The following is a 19,233-nucleotide window of genomic DNA, read 5'->3' on the forward strand; positions in this document are numbered from 1 at the left end:
TTTGCTTCTCTCATGGGAGGCATGGGTCCACCACTGGCCGCCATGGGCGGAATGTCTTCCGGTGTGCCTCACACACCTTCCCATGAAGATGTCGTTGAAGATCTTGCCAACACCATCCGAGCTTCATGTGATGCGGTGCATGACAATGATGATGAGGAGGAAGAATAATCTTCGGAGGAGGAAGAATCATCTTCTGAAGATGAGGACGAAGACGAGGACGAGGCTTCATGAGTCTTTCGTTTGTTTCATGAACTTGGTTTGCATTTTGAACTTGGTTGGATGAACTTGTGGGCATGATTTTGAACTTGTGGGCATGAACTTTTTGTTGGAAATATGCCCTAGAGGCAATAATAAAAGGAATATTATTATATTTCCTTGTTCCTGATAATTGTCTTTTATTCATGCTATAATTGTATTATCCGGAAATCGTAATACACGTGTGAATACATAGACCACAATACGTCCCTAGTAAGCCTCTAGTTGACTAGCTCGTTGGTCAATAGATAGTCATGGTTTCCTGACTATGGACATTAGATGTCGTTGACAACGGGATCACATCATTAGGAGAATGATGTGATGGACAAGACCCAATCCTAAGCATAGCACAAGATCGTGTAGTTCATTTTCCTACAGCTTTTCCAATGTCAAGTATCTCTTCCTTAGACCATGAGATCGTGTAACTCCCGGATACAGTAGGAGTGCTTTGGGTGTACCAAACGTCACAACGTAACTGGGTGACTATAAAGGTGCACTATAGGTATTTCCGAAAGTGTCTATTGGGTTGACACGGATCGAGACTGGGATTTGTCACTCCGTATTACGGAGAGGTGTCACTGGGCCCACTCGGTAGTGCATCATCATAATGAGCTCAAAGTGACCAAGTGTCTGGTCACGGGATCATGCATTACGGTACGAGTAAAGTGACTTGCCGGTAACGAGATTGAACAAGGTATTGCGATACCGACGATCGAATCTCGGGCAAGTAACATACCGTCTGACAAAGGGAATAGTATACGGGGTTGCTTGAATCCTCGACATCGTGGTTCATCCGATGAGATCATCGAGGAGTATGTGGGTGCCAACATGGGTATCCACATCCCGCTGTTGGTTATTGACCGGAGAGCCGTCTCGGTCATGTCTGCATGTCTCCCGAACCCGTAGGGTCTACACACTTAAGGTTCGGTGACGCTAGGGTTGTATGAATATGAGTATGCAGCAAACCGAATGTTGTTCGGAGTCCCGGATGAGATCCCGAACGTCACGAGGAGTTCCGTAATGGTCCGGAGGTAAAGAATTATATATAGGAAGTGTTGTTTCGGCCATCGGGAAAGTTTCGGGGTCACCCGGTATTGTACCGGGACCACCGGAAGGGTCCCGGGGGTCCACCGGGTGGGGCCACCTATCCTGGAGGGCCCCGTGGGCTGAAGTGGGAGGGGAACCAGCCCCTAGGGGCTGGTGCGCCCCCCCCTTGGCCCCCCCGCGCCTAGGGTTGGAAACCCTAGGTGGGGGGGCACCACTTGCCTTGGGGGGCACTCCACCCCCCTGGCCGCCGGCCCCTTGGGAGATTGCATCTCCCAGGGCCGGCGCCCCCCCTGGGGGCCTATATAAAGGAGGGCAGGGGGAGGGCAGCCGCACCCTTGTGTCTTGGCGCCTCCCTCCCCTGCTACACCTCGTCCTCCTCCGCAGCAGCTTGGCGAAGCCCTGCCGGAGTTCTGCTGCATCCACCACCACGCCGTTGTGCTGCTGGATCATCATCAACCTCTCCTTCCCCCTTGCTGGATCAAGAAGGAGGAGACGTCATCCGCTCCGTACGTGTGTTGAACGCGGAGTGCTGTCCGTTCGGCACTTGGTCATCGGTGATTTGAATCACGACGAGTACGACTCCATCATCACCGTTCTCTTGAACGCTTCCGCACGCGACCTACAAGTGGTATGTAGATGCAATCTCTCTCCCATGACTCATTGCTTAGATGAACTCATAGATGGATCTTGGTGAAACCGTAGGAAAATTTTAATTTTCTGCAACGTTCCCCAACAGTGGCATCATGAGCTAGGTCTATGCGTAGTTCTCTATTGCATGAGTAGAACACAATTTTGTTGTGGGCGTAGATCTTGTCAACTTGCTTGTCGCTACTAGTCTTTTCTTGCTTCAGCGGTATTGTGGGATGAAGCGGCCCGGACCGACCTTACACGTACGCTTACGTGAGACAGGTTCCACCGACTGACATGCACTAGTTGCATAAGGTGGCTAGCGGGTGTCTGTCTCTCCTACTTTAGTTGGAGCGGATTAGATGAAAAGGGTCCTTATGAAGGGTAAATAGAAGTTGACAAAATCACGTTGTGGTTATTCGTAGGTAAGAAAACGTTCTTGCTAGAACCCAATTGCAGCCATGTAAAAGATGCAACAACAATTAGAGGACGTTTAACTTGTTTTTGCAGCAATTGTCATGTGATGTGATATGGCCAGAAGTTGTGATGAATGATGAATGATATATTGTGATGTATGAGATCATGTTCTTGTAATAGGAATCATGACTTGCATGTCGATGAGTGTGACAACCGGCAAGAGCCATAGGAGTTGTCTTTATTTTGTATGACCTGCGTGTCATTAAAGAACACCATGTAAATTACTTTACTTTATTGCTAAACGCGTTAGCCATAGAAGTAGAAGTAGTCGTTGGCGTGACAACTTGATGAAGACACGATGATGGAGATCATGATGATGGAGATCATGGTGTCATGCCGGTGACAAAGATGATCATGGAGCCCTGAAGATGGAGATCGAAGGAGCTATATGATATTGGCCATATCATGTCACTACTTTATATAATTGCATGTGATGTTTATTATGTTTATGCATCTTGTTTACTTAGAACGACGGTAGTAAATAAGATGATCCCTTATAATAATTTCAAGAAAGTGTTCCCCCTAACTGTGGGCCGTTGCTAAAGTTCGTCGTTTTGAAGCACCTCGTGATGATCGGGTGTGATAGATCCTTACGTTCACATACAACGGGTGTAAGACAGTTTTACACATGCAGAAACACTTAGGGTTAACTTGACGAGCCTAGCATGTACAGACATGGCCTCGGAACACAAGAGACCGAAAGGTCGAACATGAGTCGTATGGAAGATACGATCAACATGAAGATGTTCACCGATGATGACTAGTCCGTCTCACGTGATGATCGGGCACGGCCTAGTCGACTCGGATCGTGTGACACTTAGATGACTAGAGGGATGTCAATCTGAGTGGGAGTTCCTTAAATAATTTGATTAGATGAACTTAATTATCATGAACTTAGTCTAAAGTCTTTGCAAAATATGTCTTGTAGATCAAATGGCCAACGCTCATGTCAACATGAACTTCAACGCGTTCCTAGAGAAAACCAAGCTGAAAGATGATGGCAGCAACTATTCGGACTGGGTCCGGAACCTGAGGATCATCCTCATAGCAGCCAAGAAAGATTATGTCCGAGATGCACCGCTAGGTGAAGCACCCATCCCAGAGAACCAAGACGTTATGAACACTTGGCAATCACGTGCTGATGATTACTCACTCGTTTAGTGGGGCATGCTTTACAGCTTAGAACCGGGGCTCCAAAAGCGTTTTGAGCGACACGGAGCATATGAGATGTTCGAGGAGCTGAAAATGGGTTTTCAAGCTCATGCCCGGGTCGAGAGCTATGAAGTCTCCGACAAGTTCTATAGTTGTAAGATGGAGGAAAACAGTTCTGTCAGTGAGCACATACTCAAAATGTCTGGGTTGCACAACCGCTTGTCCCAGCTGGAGATCAACCTCCCGGACGAGGCGGTCATTGACAGAATCCTTCAGTCGCTCCCACCGAGCTACAAGAGCTTTGTGTTGAACTACAATATGCAGGGGATGGTGAAGACCATTCCTGAAGTATTTTCAATGCTGAAGTCAGCAGAGGTTGAAATCAAGAAAGAACATCAAGTGTTGATGGTCAATAAGACCACTAAGTTCAAGAAGGGCAAGGGTAAGAAGAACTTCAAGAAGGACGGCAAAGATGTTGCCGCGCCCGGTAAGCCAGTTGCCGGGAAGAAGTCAAAGCATGGACCCAAGCCTGAGACTGAGTGGTTTTATTGCAAAGGGAAGGGTCACTGGAAGCGGAACTGCCCCAAATACTTAGCGGACAAGAAGGCGGCAACACCAAAGGTATATGTGATATACATGTAATTGATGTGTACCTTACCAGTACTCGTAGTAACTCCTGGGTATTTGATACCGGTGCCGTTGCTCATATTTGTAACTCACAACAGGAGCTGCGGAATAAGCGGAGACTGACGAAGGACGAGGTGACGATGCGCGTCGAGAATGGTTCCAAGGTCGATGTGATCGCCGTCGGCACGCTACCTCTACATTTACCTACGGGATTAGTTTTAAACCTCAATAATTGTTATTTAGTGCCAAGTTTGAGCATGAACATTGTATCTGGATCTCGTTTGATATGAGATGGCTACTCATTTAAATCCGAGAATAATGGTTGTTCTATTTATATAAGAGATATGTTTTATGGTCATGCCCCGATGTTCAATGGTTTATTCTTAATGAATCGCGAACGTAATGTTACACATATTCATAGTGTGAATAACAAAAGATGTAAAGTTGATAACGATAGTCCCACATACTTGTGGCACTGCCGCCTTGGTCACATTGGTGGCAAGCGCATGAAGAAGCTCCATGCTGATGGACTTTTGGAGTCTCTGGATTATAAATCATTTGACACATGAGAACCATGCCTCATGGGCAAAATGACCAAGACCCCGTTCTCCGGAACAATCGAGCGAGCAACCAACTTATTGGAAATCATACATACTGATGTGTGTGGTCCAATGAGCGTTGAGGCTCGCGGAGGATATCATTATGTTCTCACTCTCACTGATGACTTGAGTAGATATGGGTATGTCTACTTGATGAAACACAAGTCCGAGACCTTTGAAAAGTTCAAGGAATGTCAGAATGAAGTAGAGAATCAACGTGACCGAAAGATAAAATTCTTACGATCAGATCGTGGAGGAGAATATTTAAGTCACGAATTTGGTACACACTTAAGAAAATGTGGAATCGTTTCACAACTCACGCCGCCTGGAACACCTCAGCGTAATGGTGTGTCCGAACATCATAATCACTCTCTATTGGATATGGTGCAATTTATGATGTCTCTTACCGATTTACCGCTATCATTTTGGGGATATGCTCTAGAGACAACTACATTCACTTTAAATAGGGCACCATCTAAATCCGTTGAGACGACACCGTATGAATTATGGTTTGGGAAGAAACCTAAGCTGTCGTTTCTAAAAGTTTGGGGATGCGATGCTTATGTCAAGAAACTTCAACCTGAAAAGCTCGAACCCAAGTCGGAAAAATGCGTCTTCATAGGATACCCTAAGGAAACCATTGGGTATACCTTCTACTTAAGATCCGAAGGCAAGATCTTTGTTGCCAAGAACGGATCCTTTATGGAAAAAGAGTTTCTCTCGAAAGGAGTAAGTGGGAGGAAAGTAGAACTCGATGAAGTACTACCTCTTGAACCGGAAAGTAGTGCAGCTCAGGAAAATGTTCCTGTGGTGCCTACACCGACTGAAGAGGAAATTAATGATGATGATCAAGGTACTTCTAATCAAGTTGCTACTGAACTTCGTAGGTCCACAAGGACACGTTCCACACCAGAGTGGTATGGCAACCCTGTCCTGGAAATCATGTTGTTAGACAACTGTGAACCTTCGAACTATGAAGAAGCGATGGCGGGCCCAGATTCCAACGAATGGCTAGAAGCCATGCAATCCGAGATAGAATCCATGTATGAAAACAAAGTATGGACTTTGACTGACTTGCCCGATGATCGGCGAGCGATAGAAAACAAATGGATCTTTAAGAAGAAGACGGACGCGGATGGTAATGTCACCATCTATAAAGCTCGACTTGTCGCTAAGGGTTATCGGCAAGTTCAAGGGATTGACTATGATGAGACTTTCTCTCCCATAGCGAAGCTTAAGTCCGTCCGAATCATGTTAGCAATTGCCGCATACTATGATTATGAGATATGGCAGATGAACGTCAAAACGGCATTCCTTAACGGTTATCTTAAGAAAGAGCTGTATATGATGCAGCCGGAAGGTTTTGTCGATCCTAAGAATGCTAACAAAGTATGCAAGCTCCAGCGATCCATTTATGGGCTGGTGCAAGCATCTCGGAGTTGGAACATTCGCTTTGATGAGATGATCAAAGCGTTTGGGTTTATGCAGACTTATGGAGAAGCCTGCGTTTACAAGAAAGTGAGTGGGAGCTCTGTAGCATTTCTCATATTATATGTAGATGACATACTTTTGATGGGAAATGATATAGAATTCTTGGACAGCATTAAGGCCTACTTGAATAAGTGTTTTTCAATGAAGGACCTTGGAGAAGCTGCTTACATATTAGGCATCAAAATCTATAGGGATAGATCGAGACGCCTCATAGGTCTTTCACAAAGCACATACCTTGATAAGATTTTGAAGAAGTTCAAAATGGATCAGTCCAAGAAAGGGTTCTTGCCTGTATTGCAAGGTGTGAGATTGAGCTCGGCTCAATGCCCGACCACGGCAAAAGATAAAGAATAGATGAGTGTCATCCCCTATGCCTCAGCCATAGGATCTATTATGTATGCCATGCTGTGTGCCAGACCTGATGTAAACCTTGTCGTAAGTTTGGTAGGAAGGTACCAAAGTAATCCCGACAAGGAACACTGGACAGCAGTCAAGAATATCCTAAAGTACTTGAAAAGGACAAAGGACATGTTTCTCGTTTATGGAGGTGATGAAGAGCTCGTCGTAAAGGGTTACGTCGATGCTAGCTTCGACACAGATCTGGATGACTCTAAGTCACAAACCGGATAAGTGTATATGTTGAATGGTGGGGCAGTAAGCTGGTGCAGCTGCAAGCAGAGCGTCGTGGCGGGATCTACATGTGAAGCGGAGTACATGGCAGCCTTGGAGGCAGCGCATGAAGCAATATGGGTGAAGGAGTTCATACCCGACCTAGGAGTCATACCCAATGCGTCGGGGCCGATCAAACTCTTCTGTGACAACACTGGAGCTATTGCCCTTGCCAAGGAGCTCAGGTTTCACAAGAAGACTAGGCACATCAAGCATCGTTTTAACTCCATCCGTGAAAATGTTCAAGATGGAGACATAAATATTTGCAAAGTACATACGGATCTGAATGTCGCAGATCCGTTAACTAAACCTCTTCCGCGAGCAAAACATGATCAACACCAGAACTCTATGGGTGTTCGATTCGTCACAATGTAACTAGATTATTGACTCTAGTGCAAGTTTGAGACTGTTGGAAATATGCCCTAGAGGCAATAAAAGGATTATTATTATATTTCCTTGTTCATGATAATTGTCTTTTATTCATGCTATAATTGTATTATCCGGAAATCGTAATACACGTGTGAATACATAGACCACAATACGTCCCTAGTAAGCCTCTAGTTGACTAGCTCGTTGGTCAACAGATAGTCATGGTTTCCTGACTATGGACATTAGATGTCGTTGACAATGGGTTCACATCATTAGGAGAATGATGTGATGGACAAGACCCAATCCTAAGCATAGCAAAAAATCGTGTAGTTCGTTTTGCTAGAGCTTTTCCAATGTCAAGTATCTCTTCCTTAGACCATGAGATCGTGTAACTCCCAGATACAGTAGGAGTGCTTTGGGTGTACCAAACGTCACAATGTAACTGGGTGACTATAAAGGTGCACTACAGGTATCTCCGAAAGTGTCTGTTGGGTTGACACAGATCGAGACTGGGATTTGTCACTCCGTATTACGGAGAGGTGTCACTGGGCCCACTCGGTAGTGCATCATCATAATGAGCTCAAAGTGACCAAGTGTCTGGTCACGGGATCATGCATTACGGTACGAGTAAAGTGACTTGCCGGTAACGAGATTGAACAAGGTATTGGGATACCGACGATCGAATCTCGGGCAAGTAACATACTGTCTGACAAAGGGAATAGTATATGGGGTTGCTTGAATCCTTGACATCGAGGAGTATGTGGGAGCCAACATGGGTATCCAGATCCCGCTGTTGGTTATTGACCGGAGAGCCGTCTCGGTCATGTCTGCATGTCTCCCGAACCCGTAGGGTCTACACACTTAAGGTTCGGTGGCGCTAGGGTTGTATGAATATGAGTATGCAGCAAAACGAATGTTGTTCGGAGTCCCGGATGAGATCCCGGACATCACGAGGAGTTCCGGAATGGTCCGGAGGTAAAGAATTATATATAGGAAGTGTTGTTTCGGCCATCGGGAAAGTTTCAGGGTCACCCGGTATTGTACCGGGACCACCAGAAGGGTCCCGGGGTCCACCGGATGGGGCCACCTATCCCGGAGGGCCCCGTGGGCTGAAGTGGGAGGGGAACCAGCCCCTAGTGGGCTGGTGCGCCCCCCCTTGCCCCCCCTGCGCCTAGGGTTGGAAACCCTAGGTGGTGGTGGGGGGGGGCGCACCACTTGCCTTGGGGGGGCACTCCACCCCCTGGCCGCCGCCCCCTTGGGAGATTGCATCTCCCAGGGCCGGCGCCCCCCTGGGGGCGTATATAAAGGAGGGCAGGGGGGAGGGCAGCCGCACCCTTGTGTCTTGGCGCCTCCCTCCCCTGCTACACCTCGTCCTCCTCCCGCAGCAGCTTGGTGAAGCCCTGCCGGAGTTCTGCTGCATCCACCACAACGCCGTTGTCCTGCTGGATCATCATCAACCTCTCCTTCCCCCTTGCTGGATCAAGAAGGAGGAGACGTCATCCGCTCCATACGTGTGTTGAACGCGGAGGTGCTGTCCATTCGGCACTTGGTCATCGGTGATTTGAATCACGGCGAGTACGACTCCATCATCACCGTTCTCTTGAACGCTTCCACACGCGATCTACAAGTGGTATGTAGATGCAATCTCTCTCCCATGACTCGTTGCTTAGATGAACTCATAGATGGATCTTGGTGAAACCGTAGGAAAATTTTAATTTTCTTGAACGTTCCCCAACACTTTTATTCATCAACTTGTTTGTGTGAAATTTATATGTCCATGTTCATTGCATTTTGAATGTTTGAAATCCATTTGTGTTCATGCAATATATGCAATGCCCGGCGAGTCGCGTGCGCTGCATTTTTTGCGCGCTGTTGGAGCGGCGCGCGCTGCATTTTAGAGCGGCTGTTGGAGCCAGCGCTGCAGGCCGTGCAAAACCAGATGATGCGCGCACGGCAAAGTAGTTTTTAGCGCGCGGTGCGTTGGGCGGCTGTTGGAGATGCTCTAACTGGCGTGCAACACACTCTTCAGTGAGAGAGGTTTTAGTGTCAGAGAGAGTAGATGGCTTTTTTTATTGTGAGCCAGTGAGAGAGATGAGAGAAAAGTAGGAGAGAGAACGTGTATTCTTCACTGTGATTGAAAGAGATTATATGAAAGAGAATGTGTCCATGAGACGTGAGAAAAGAAAAGAAATGAACAGATAGAGAGAGAAAAGAACTAGACTGTTTTTTTTGGAATGGAGTCACGGGCTAGAGAAGGGCCAGACCGTGTCAGATGGATAGGATCTCTCCCATGTGTGAAGAGTGCGAATGCGGCCTCCCTCTACAGCTCTGTCACATTCAGCTCTCAGTCGCATATATTTTTCTCTCGAAAACTGTCACAGTCCCATCCATTGTACTAGTTTCACTCACAGTTAGATAGACTAGCCCCGTGCCGCTTAGGTAGACCGAGCCCCATGCCGCTCCCCGTGAGCGACCCTGGCGCTAACCCTAGCCGCCGGGCGCCATCGCACCTCCGGCCTTCCTCTCCCCGCCGCCGCCGGCGAGTGCTGCAGGGCAAAGTCCGCGCGGCGTCGGCGGCAGTAGGTTTACCTTCCCTGCAAGCGAGGCGGGCTGCGCAGGGCTGCTGCACTAAGCGAAGGCGAGGGGCGCTGCGGCGTGTGACTGGGCGCGGGCTGGCGCTGCCCGACGCGCCATGGCGGCGAGTGGCGGAGCGCGCGCGCCGCCGGCGTGAGGAGGTCGCGGGTTCGACAGGCGCGGGGTCTTAGCGGTCGGTCGGGGCAGATCTGGCCTCTGCCGACTTGTGGCTGAAGGGCGAGGCGGGGGTGCTGCCGTGCGCGCCGTTGGCGAGAGGAGGCCTCTGGCACCATAGGAACGGGGTCGGCCGGCCAAATCTAGCCGTTAGCTCGCTCACGGCAGGATGGTTTGGCGCCGCGGGCCTACTAATCAGATGGCTGCGTTTCGTGCCTGGGTCGGCTGCGTTTTTGGCGTGTGGAGGCAGTAGTGGTGGAGTCGGTGTTGCTGGTGGTGATTCTCCTTCAAGCACGTACACGCCGGCTCCCTTGAGCGGTGGCGCCGTCCAGTCTGCTTGGGGCTTCATGAGGCTTGCGCAGACCAGATTCAGCACGAGTACTCTTGGTCTTGCGCGCGGTGGTGCGGACGACGCAATTTGGCTCGGATCCCGCCCAGTTCTGCGTGCTGCAGTGCGGACCGGCTATGTCCGGCTTTCCCTCGGCCTTTCTTGTGCGCTGCGGTGCGGAGGATCGCCCAGCTCTGCGCACGGAAGTAGAGGATGGCCAGATCCAGCTTGGCTCGCCCAGGGTCTTCGAGCGGCTGTGCAGACTGGCCAGGTTGGCGTGTGCTCGCCGAGTTCCTGCGTGCAGCTTTGACATACTCGTTGTTGGTAGTGTTCGCATGGGGCTGTGATGCTCCGTGGCGCTGGTGGCCTCGGATCCTGGGATTGTTGGTGGAAGGCTCGGCTCCTGATGAAAATCATGCATCGACCTTGTCTTTGCCGGCGGTAGCGGCATCCACGGATGTCGTCCTCCTCCTTGGAGGTATCGTTGTGGAGCCCTTAATCTCCCACTAATTCCATTTAAGTATAATCCTTCCATTAATTACCATGACGTGCTCACCCCATTTTGTCGGGAATCAAATCCTTCCCTTTCTAATTTAGTAGCCTCACCACATTGAAGCCTACGGACCCTTCCTTTTAATTATCCTACCTTTTACCTCAAATCCTTCCTTTAATTAGCCCCATCTATTTGAATATTCTATTTATTAAGCCCACAATCTTTCTTTTAGCTGTTCCACCGGTTACCTATAATACTTTCTTTAATTAGCCATCTGTTTAATTATTCTATTTAAACCCACAATCCTTCTTTTAATTAGCTTATTCACTTAATTAGCTCTCCCTAAACATGAGGACTGCTCTCCTTTGTTTTAACCGTCCGTTGGCTGATTCATGGGGCCGCTCATATATTTACTCGTGGGAATCATTGTAAAAGAGTAAGGTGGGAGATGCAGAGCTTGTTGGTTGTTACATCAAAGAACCAGACAAGAGGCCCTTTGTTCAGTTCTCACTATGTTCATTTATTTTGACCCAATTATTTTTCGCGGTCTCTACTGAAGCCCATAGAGGGTCCATCAACGTACAAGTACCTGGCCCAGATGGCTTAGCTTGTGTAGAGCTATTGTACGAAAAACATTAGTGTGCGCTCAAACCAAACAAAATCAACGGAAAGGACTAAACTAAACCAAGAATACATAGTCCCTTTAATAATAGGTATAGATATAACTTTACTATCTGTTGGCGTGTTTTTTATGTGCGTGTGTTGGTGTTGGCTGTGTGCATTCTAACTATGCAGAGGCCGGGTGTGTATTCTTTGGGTTTGTATCTTCTTGATACTGCTCTATGAGCCAATAAAATTCACCTACGAGCACTGAAAAAATACTTATGGTAAATAAGGTAGGATGAGAGTACAATTAATGCCACAACATATTTTTTATTATTATTTGCTATTAAATTAAAATTTATGTCACTAGTATATAATTTCTCGCAGATAAGAACAAACATTAACTTAATTATCATCATATTGTGCTAGCAAGGCATAGTTGAGATTGACCAACATGACCAGCTCAGCATTTTCATTGACCAAAGCCTCCGCCCCTGGCATATCTCTCTCAAGTTCAGACCCGCAGTTTTCGGCAGGGATCATCACCCTCTCCACGCAACGAGGTAGCTCAAAGGACGGTAGCCCGCTGTTGTCTCCGTGGTAGTCCCTGATCATGGCATCACATATGTTTAGGACTCTCACCATGCCATCATAGTCCAACTTGCAAAAACTGAGGGCGCGCATCGTCACTGTGCCCTTCTTGGCATTTTGTAGCATTTTCTCAACCTTTCCGCGAGCAGGAGCGATGCGGCCTTTAAGGATGTCGATGGCGACGAGTACCAGGCTATTGAGGTCCTTAGCCTCGAAGCTCCGATTGTTTGACCGGAGGATCGACAAGCAGAATTCCTGCGCGACATTATCTGGGTTGAGGCTGTAGCTCGAGGCGTTCTTGCATGCTTCCACCATGAGGTTGGGTTCGGCTCACCTGCTGGGTTCCCAGCAGGAATTATTGTGCAGGGCGAATAGGTGAGTGCCACGTGTCCTTGTGGGCCAAGAGCTCCAACTAACTTAGATTTAATTTGTTTCTTCTTCCTGTTTCGGTCCTTCGTCACCTGCCCTCTGTGCAAAAGAAATACGAGGTTGCCTGCGAGCGGAGCCGCGGACGGGTTCTTCTTGCTCGCCCGCCGGTGATGTTGTTGGGTCGTCTACTGCTAGTCGATTTGGATTTGGCACTGGAATTCTGAAATTAATCAAGGCCAAACACTGTAACGAGGAGATCAGAAACCGACATTTTTTAGTCTTATGGAGCATCGTTGTGTTACTCTCCGTTTCGGTGAGATCCAGCCTAAACGATGAATCGCTATCATAGCAAGGAAGCGTAATGAACTAATGATTGGAACTTGGAGTCGATAAATGAATACAAATGGATCGATTTCTGAGTTTTACTTTCACAAGCAGTGACAGCAGAAGCACAGCCATGGCGGTCTGTACGACGATCTTCCAGTGCCCGTACTGCCGGCCGCTCCCGCTCTGCACAAAAAACGAAATCAGTTCCTCGTTTACCAGATCTTTGGCGGACGGTGCAGGCTGAATATGTCCTCGACGGTGGTGGGTGTGGGCTCCGGCGCGACGGGCGCAGGTGGGTTGGGCAGATCCGGCGAGGGGACGGGTTTCTTCTTCTTGCCGTTCTACTTCTTCCGCTTATGCTTGCTCTTCTCTTGTATGGGGCCTTGGCCGGGGGGCAGCACGGCAGGGTGCCTCGGCCATCGGCAGGGGCGCTGCCACGGGACACTCGGCATCCACGACGTCCTCGAGTGGAGGTAGAAGGGCCAACGGCTGGCAACCATTCTCACGGTGAGGATGGACCGAAGCAGGAAGAAGAAACAAATTAAATTTAAGTTAGTTGGAGCTCTTGGTTCACAAGGACACGTGGCACTCACCTATTCGCCCTGCATAATAATTCCTGCTGGGAACCCAGCAGGTGAGCCGAACCCCATGAGGTTGGTCTGCTTTGGTTTGCCACCGCCAAAGTCGTTGGCTTGAGCAGCGACGATCATGGAAAGAAGCATGCAAACGATGGTGTACAAGACGACGGTGGTTGTCGACATCGTTGCCATTATGGCTAGGTTACCTAGAAGTTTCTAATTGTATTGAAGCCAAAAGAGGTGGAGTTAAATGGATATAGAAAAATGTGTATGACACCGATGGATAGATGTTGGTTTACATTAGGCTGAGATTTATTTATAGTGCGTTCATCAGGTTTTCTCTAATGCACTATACTCATTCTAGATATCCTAGTATTAATGCTTATGGATCTGCATATTAGTTTTCAATCAATGCACATATATTTATATGTATTACTGCACATTTTGGATCTCCTAGTATGTATGCCCTCTCTATTCACAGATACGTCGATTTTCATTTTATATTGTCACACGTATCCTATATATCTAAGAGATTCATCCCCAATATAGGATTTATCTTAACATGGAGCGCATCCACATCATCAGAGGTCCCACCACAGCGATTATGTTGCAACGTTATCATTTTCTGCCCCTGCCGCCCCGCACGATGAAGGAGGAGTCGCTGGCTTAGCCTATTTTTTTCCACATTGGCTATATGAACTCACAATATGGAATTCCATTACTAGAATACTCCTAGTTATTACTGTAACTTAATAATCGTCTGGTTTTTGGTTTCTAGTCTGATTTTATTACTTGTTATGATCATGACCCAATCATCTCCCCAATTAACTCCCCCACCCTTTCCCAATTAACCACCCCGCCAATTGATTTCCATAACTGATCCTATCCATCTTCTCTGCATATTTTTTTTGGACACAGTACAGACGCAAGCACTCATACATACGCACATACACTCACCCCTTTGAACGCACACACATACACCCTACCCCTATGAGCACCTCCGAGAGATTGAGTCGGCATGTCATCTTGAGATTTATGAAGTCATCATAGGCGTCTCGTCGTCGACAGGAATGTCTCCTCCCACTGAAAGCGTATCACCGGAAATCCTGAAATAAATCCAGGAATAATGCGATCACCAGGACTTGAAACCTGGTGGGCTGGGGATACCACTTCCGTCTAACCATCCAACCACAGGTTGGTTCGCATCTTCTCTGCATAATTGCAGGAGTAACAAATGAAGCGATTCTTCCCCTATAAGCTTCCATCTTCGTCAGAGTTTGTTCTTCTCATTAAGCTTCCATCCACACCACATCAACTATTCAAGTAATCAGATTTCTCCCTTAGCATGCTGGAGATGGCGAATTTGAACCCCCGACGGTCCACGCCTTGATCTACACCCATCGCCTATGGTAAATCTCGAGGAGGAGTATGGAGGCTTCTATAACCAGTAGATAGGAGACACTTGTCTCCGTCGCGCAGCTACCGTCCGCGGTGTCGCAATCCTTCTCCTACCTGACCGAGTTTGATAATTGTGCGCTCGTCGTAATCGTTCTTGGATCTCCATGGCCAGTCCATCAATTTCTTCACCACACAGTATGCCTCACCTGCCCTACCTTGGCATTTGCCGCCGGCTAGATCTGAAACATGTGTGCATAGATTGATCCCATCCCTTGGCGCCACAAGCAATGAACAAACTCACGCTGCCACAAATCCCCACAAGGAATGACTACCTAAAGGGCTAGCTCCTGAAGCAATGAATAAGAGTACATATTGTCGTTCATGTACTCATGTTTGGGTATTGTAGTATGAATCTATGCGTGCGTGCATATCCTTCCATGCAGGTTGATTCCCAAATTGATTTTTTGTATTTTTTTTAAGTTCAAGCATCAAATTTGGTTTGTTTTAGATTGTAACCTCATTGCAAATTTGCTACTGTTCTGATTTCCTCTAGCATGTTACGTCAATCACTTACTGAATCCCTTGGAGATAGGCGATGCTACCATTCAATGGAGATAAAAATAACGTCTGAAGAAATTACCTTACAAATTGCGTCAACCTTTTCTGATGGTGTGACACCCCTAATCTTTTGTTGATGTTCAACACATCTACTATCTGTAAATATTTGTGTGTGTTGAATGTATTTCTGAATAATCAAAATAACTTGATGTTTGCAGGTAACTCTTTTCTTAGATCCTGCAGTTGTCTTCCAATCATTCTCATATGTTAATGCCCTGAGTTACTTCAGCATATATGCGGACCCGAGAATTTTGACAAGTGTAGGTCTGACAGTTGAAGGCACGTGATAAAAAAACAGTTGAAGGAATATCAACATATTTTTTCCATCCATTCTCATTAGTCTTGGATGGACCAAAAAGTTGTATTGTGAAACAAGATACAGATTGATTGAAAGCTGTCAAAACTCCAATGGATATGCATCAGTAGTGATCACTCCTTTTTTTTTCTAAACTCTATATTCAGTATTTTCCAGTATGATTTTGTATTTGTTATCTACGATGACCACTTTCGTGGTTGTGCTCTCAAATGCTAATTTCCCTATCTATAGACAATACCAGTAAGAATATGTCCTCCTATAATTTTCAGTACATATTGTTATTCTTTATTGCTACTGAATTGTTTCAGTTCTACACCTTCAATTCGGCTTTGTGCAATTGGTAAGATTTATTTTACTAATTCATCTTCATTGTCATAGTTGTTCTACTTAACGTACATGTCGTTGTTTCGGACACATGTTATCCCGACTTACTAAACCATGACTGTTATGGTATTTATTGGAATAGAATAGACAAAAAGCATAAAATGCCTATGGAATGCCATGTTTAATCATTATTACCAACGTTCTTCACCGTGGGGAATTTAAAAGTATTTTCCCTTGACTGGTCTTGACTTACTAAGTAAAATTGTATCACTAAATTATTCCATTCTGAAATTTATTTTTCTAACTAATTTTCTACAATATTTCTTTCACAGAATGTAGTAGAGGGTAAATCCATGCTACCTGAAATCACATGTTTCTGTTCTCACCATCATGCAACTCTTCTTAACAACTATAGTTTTCCAATTTTCAAGTGTCAGCACTGCGTCATGCAGATGGTTGTAGATGAAGAAATAAAAGGTGAGCTATGATGCGGGCAACTGAGAAGACTCCACCTCCAAAGCAAATCTCCAATGCCTATTTGAATTGTGGTATATTTATTTGGTCTTTGTGCATGAGATGTTTTGGATTTACAGATGGATAGCGGGGTCACTGTATTTAGTAAATGGAAAGTGAAGCACTAGCTAATGTTCATATTTTATCAAAGGAAATTGTTTGTATTTTTCAAGATAGACATGCATTGTTCAATCTAATGAAATGCATTTTTAGCTGAGAGATGAGATGGTTAACAAGTATATTCAAATTATCTTATTTACATTTCATTTGTCTGACATAGATCCATTTTTCCTTACTACAATTCCCACAACAACGTGCGGGGTGTCATCTAGTTTATATACATCTAACCTCCATAGTTTCATTAATGCAACACATCTTGATCTTGGATATCAAATTAATCATTGTCAACTGAATGCACACAATGTTAGATCCCCAAATTTAATACTCCGGTGCTCATTTTGGATACCCCCAAATTTAATATATCTAATTTACAGTGTTATGTTTGTCGATGATAAGTCAAATCTCTTATAATCTCGCCTCTCCCTTTGATGTCAAAGTGGGGCCCTCAAAGCAGAAGACACCTAACAGACACTAGAATATCGCGACCGCCTCAAGAGGAGGCTTACCATACTATGACGCAGCCATAACTAGAAACACTTATGACTAAGCGGAAAAGGCATAAACATGTTGTAAACTGACATTGCACTAGTAGAAAAACGGGCATTTGCAGCGGCCAACGGAAGCCGTTATGTCACCATGTGACAAAGCCGCCTCTAATGATCCAGTGGAAGCGGTTCTAATAGCGGCGGAGGGGGAGGTAAATTTGAAACCGGCAGTAGTAAACGCCCGAGGCAGTTGGTGTTGGGAGACTTCCTTTAATATGATGTTGTGAGCACTTACACGTACATGAATTAAATAGATGAGGTTATGTGATCCTTTGGTTCTGAGTGTATTATTGACAGCTGCGTGTGACCATGATGCGATGGTATGTCTAGTACACTGGAGTGACAGTTTGCGGATGCAATCCATAGGGGATTGTTTAATCATCTAAGGAGTATTGCAATACTAGTATGTCACTGCCACTTAGTTGGCCCTCTAATACTAGTGAGACCAAAATCCTAGACACCGACTTTTTCTCTATTCAATCCTACAAGTTAAAACCCCTTTTACTTTGTGTTCTACTTAAGTTTATTTTCTGTCCTAGTTTGCAGTCTAGTTAAAACCCTAGTTTATTATCATTTCATTCGCAACCGATATAACATACTATCTCCAAACTACAATTTGGGTCCGAATGTAGCTGTGTAGGTGACAGCGTAATTATGGGGCTGGTAGTGTCTTCTTATGCGCTCCCTATGGGATTCAACACTTACTTATCACGAAAGTTCCACAACACCCTGCGCCCTTGCAAGACATCAAACATTTTCTAACGCCGTTGTCAGGGAGCATAATGCTTGAAGTTACCTTCCTACTCGCACATAAAGATTTTGTTAGTTGTTATTTATCTTACCGATTTTACAAAAGGGGAAAAATTACTTATCACGTCTTCCGATTTTTCTATACAGGACCATGAGAGACTTGCAAGAGAGGAGGTGATGAAGGAAATGTTTACACCCTTGGGGCTGAGACCCGAAGAGGGTTATGGAATTTATCCGAGTTTACTCAGTATGCTGCAGAGTAAGAAATTCAGAGGCGTTGGTAGGAAGATCAGTATAAACAATTGCAACTATTTGAAGATTAATGTGAGAATTTTAAATTAAAAGCATTTACTTATGATGAAATGAAACTTATGCTTTTCTATCATTCGCTATCCGCTGAAGGGACAGATTGGCTAGTAAATCACCCAGGTACTTTTGACACTCGGGATAAATTGTCTAGCACATTATTGGCTCTCTATTACTCACAAAACAAGACTTATGCAGCATGGTGCATGATTGTGAACTTCAACCAAAAACTAGGCAAAAGTCTTGCGAAAGCTTATTGAAGGTGCTGCTCTCTACTGGATAATTGTCCTTATCATAATTTGCCTTCAGGGCTGGTGTTAAATTTATTTCATGGAGGACTAGATAATGAATGTAGAAGAAATTTAAATCTTGTTCCAGAGGAGATTTTATGGAGAACGCCATTGATCAAGGTTGGGAATTGTTAGATAAAATCGTTGAGAATCATAGCGCTTGGGGATTAGATAAAGGAGGTGACGGAGGGCTAGAATTACTATGATTATATTAAAACCTACTCCATGTTCTGAAAAGTCAAAAACCTAATCGGAAAATTTCATCTTGATCCTAACACTATCTTGCAGATTGTCAAAAAATATACTGAGTATTTGTAGGTCCCAAAAGATGGAGGGGAGCATTACACCAAGCAAACGGAAATACTGATGGCGGCATCCATAAATACTTCTTGCGACGTACCAAAAAAAATTTAAATTTCCCCATGTTGCAGGAAATAGGTTGGTGGATGACATAGTGAGAGATCTTAATCCTAGAAGGTGACAAGAAGAAATGTGTAGACGAAGTTCCACATCCCGAAAAACATGGCTGTACCACTCCAAAAACAGTTGATGTTTGGGAGATTGATATAGCCCCAAAGGATGACGAACCAAATGGAAGTAAGAAAGTCTACAAAGAGCAACATATCTGTCATGAACAAGTGCATGCACAGAAAGCAGCTAACAACAAGGATGAAGAGAAGGTATGGGTAGATCACCCGCCTCG

At 45.7% G+C, this 19,233-nt stretch overlaps 1 protein-coding gene across 1 annotated transcript; it reads right to left on the reverse strand.

Moving 5' to 3' along the window:
* Nucleotides 1-11,890: 11,890 nt before the first annotated feature.
* LOC123084415 (uncharacterized) lies at nt 11,891-13,533 on the reverse strand. Its single transcript, XM_044506030.1, has 4 exons — nt 13,393-13,533; nt 12,872-12,955; nt 12,538-12,688; nt 11,891-12,405 (listed from the first exon to the last, which is right to left on the reverse strand). Exons 1-4 carry the CDS (start codon nt 13,531-13,533, stop codon nt 11,891-11,893), a joined length of 891 nt encoding a protein of 296 aa, XP_044361965.1.
* Nucleotides 13,534-19,233: the final 5,700 nt, after the last annotated feature.

The sequence above is a fragment of the Triticum aestivum genome, chromosome 4A (assembly GCF_018294505.1).
Source record: "Triticum aestivum cultivar Chinese Spring chromosome 4A, IWGSC CS RefSeq v2.1, whole genome shotgun sequence".
Lineage (NCBI taxonomy): Eukaryota > Viridiplantae > Streptophyta > Magnoliopsida > Poales > Poaceae > Triticum > Triticum aestivum.

Bases quoted from the DNA above. Each gene is read 5' to 3' on its own strand.
- LOC123084415 (XM_044506030.1), bottom strand. From the start codon at position 13,533: ATGTCGACAACCACCGTCGTCTTGTACACCATCGTTTGCATGCTTCTT. The intron at 12,689-12,871 runs GTAAAACTCAGA...TCCTCGTTACAG, and splicing joins TGCTGTCACTGCTTGTGAAA to TGTTTGGCCTTGATTAATTT. The intron at 12,406-12,537 runs GTGACGAAGGAC...CCAGCAGGTGAG, and splicing joins TTCTTTTGCACAGAGGGCAG to CCGAACCCAACCTCATGGTG.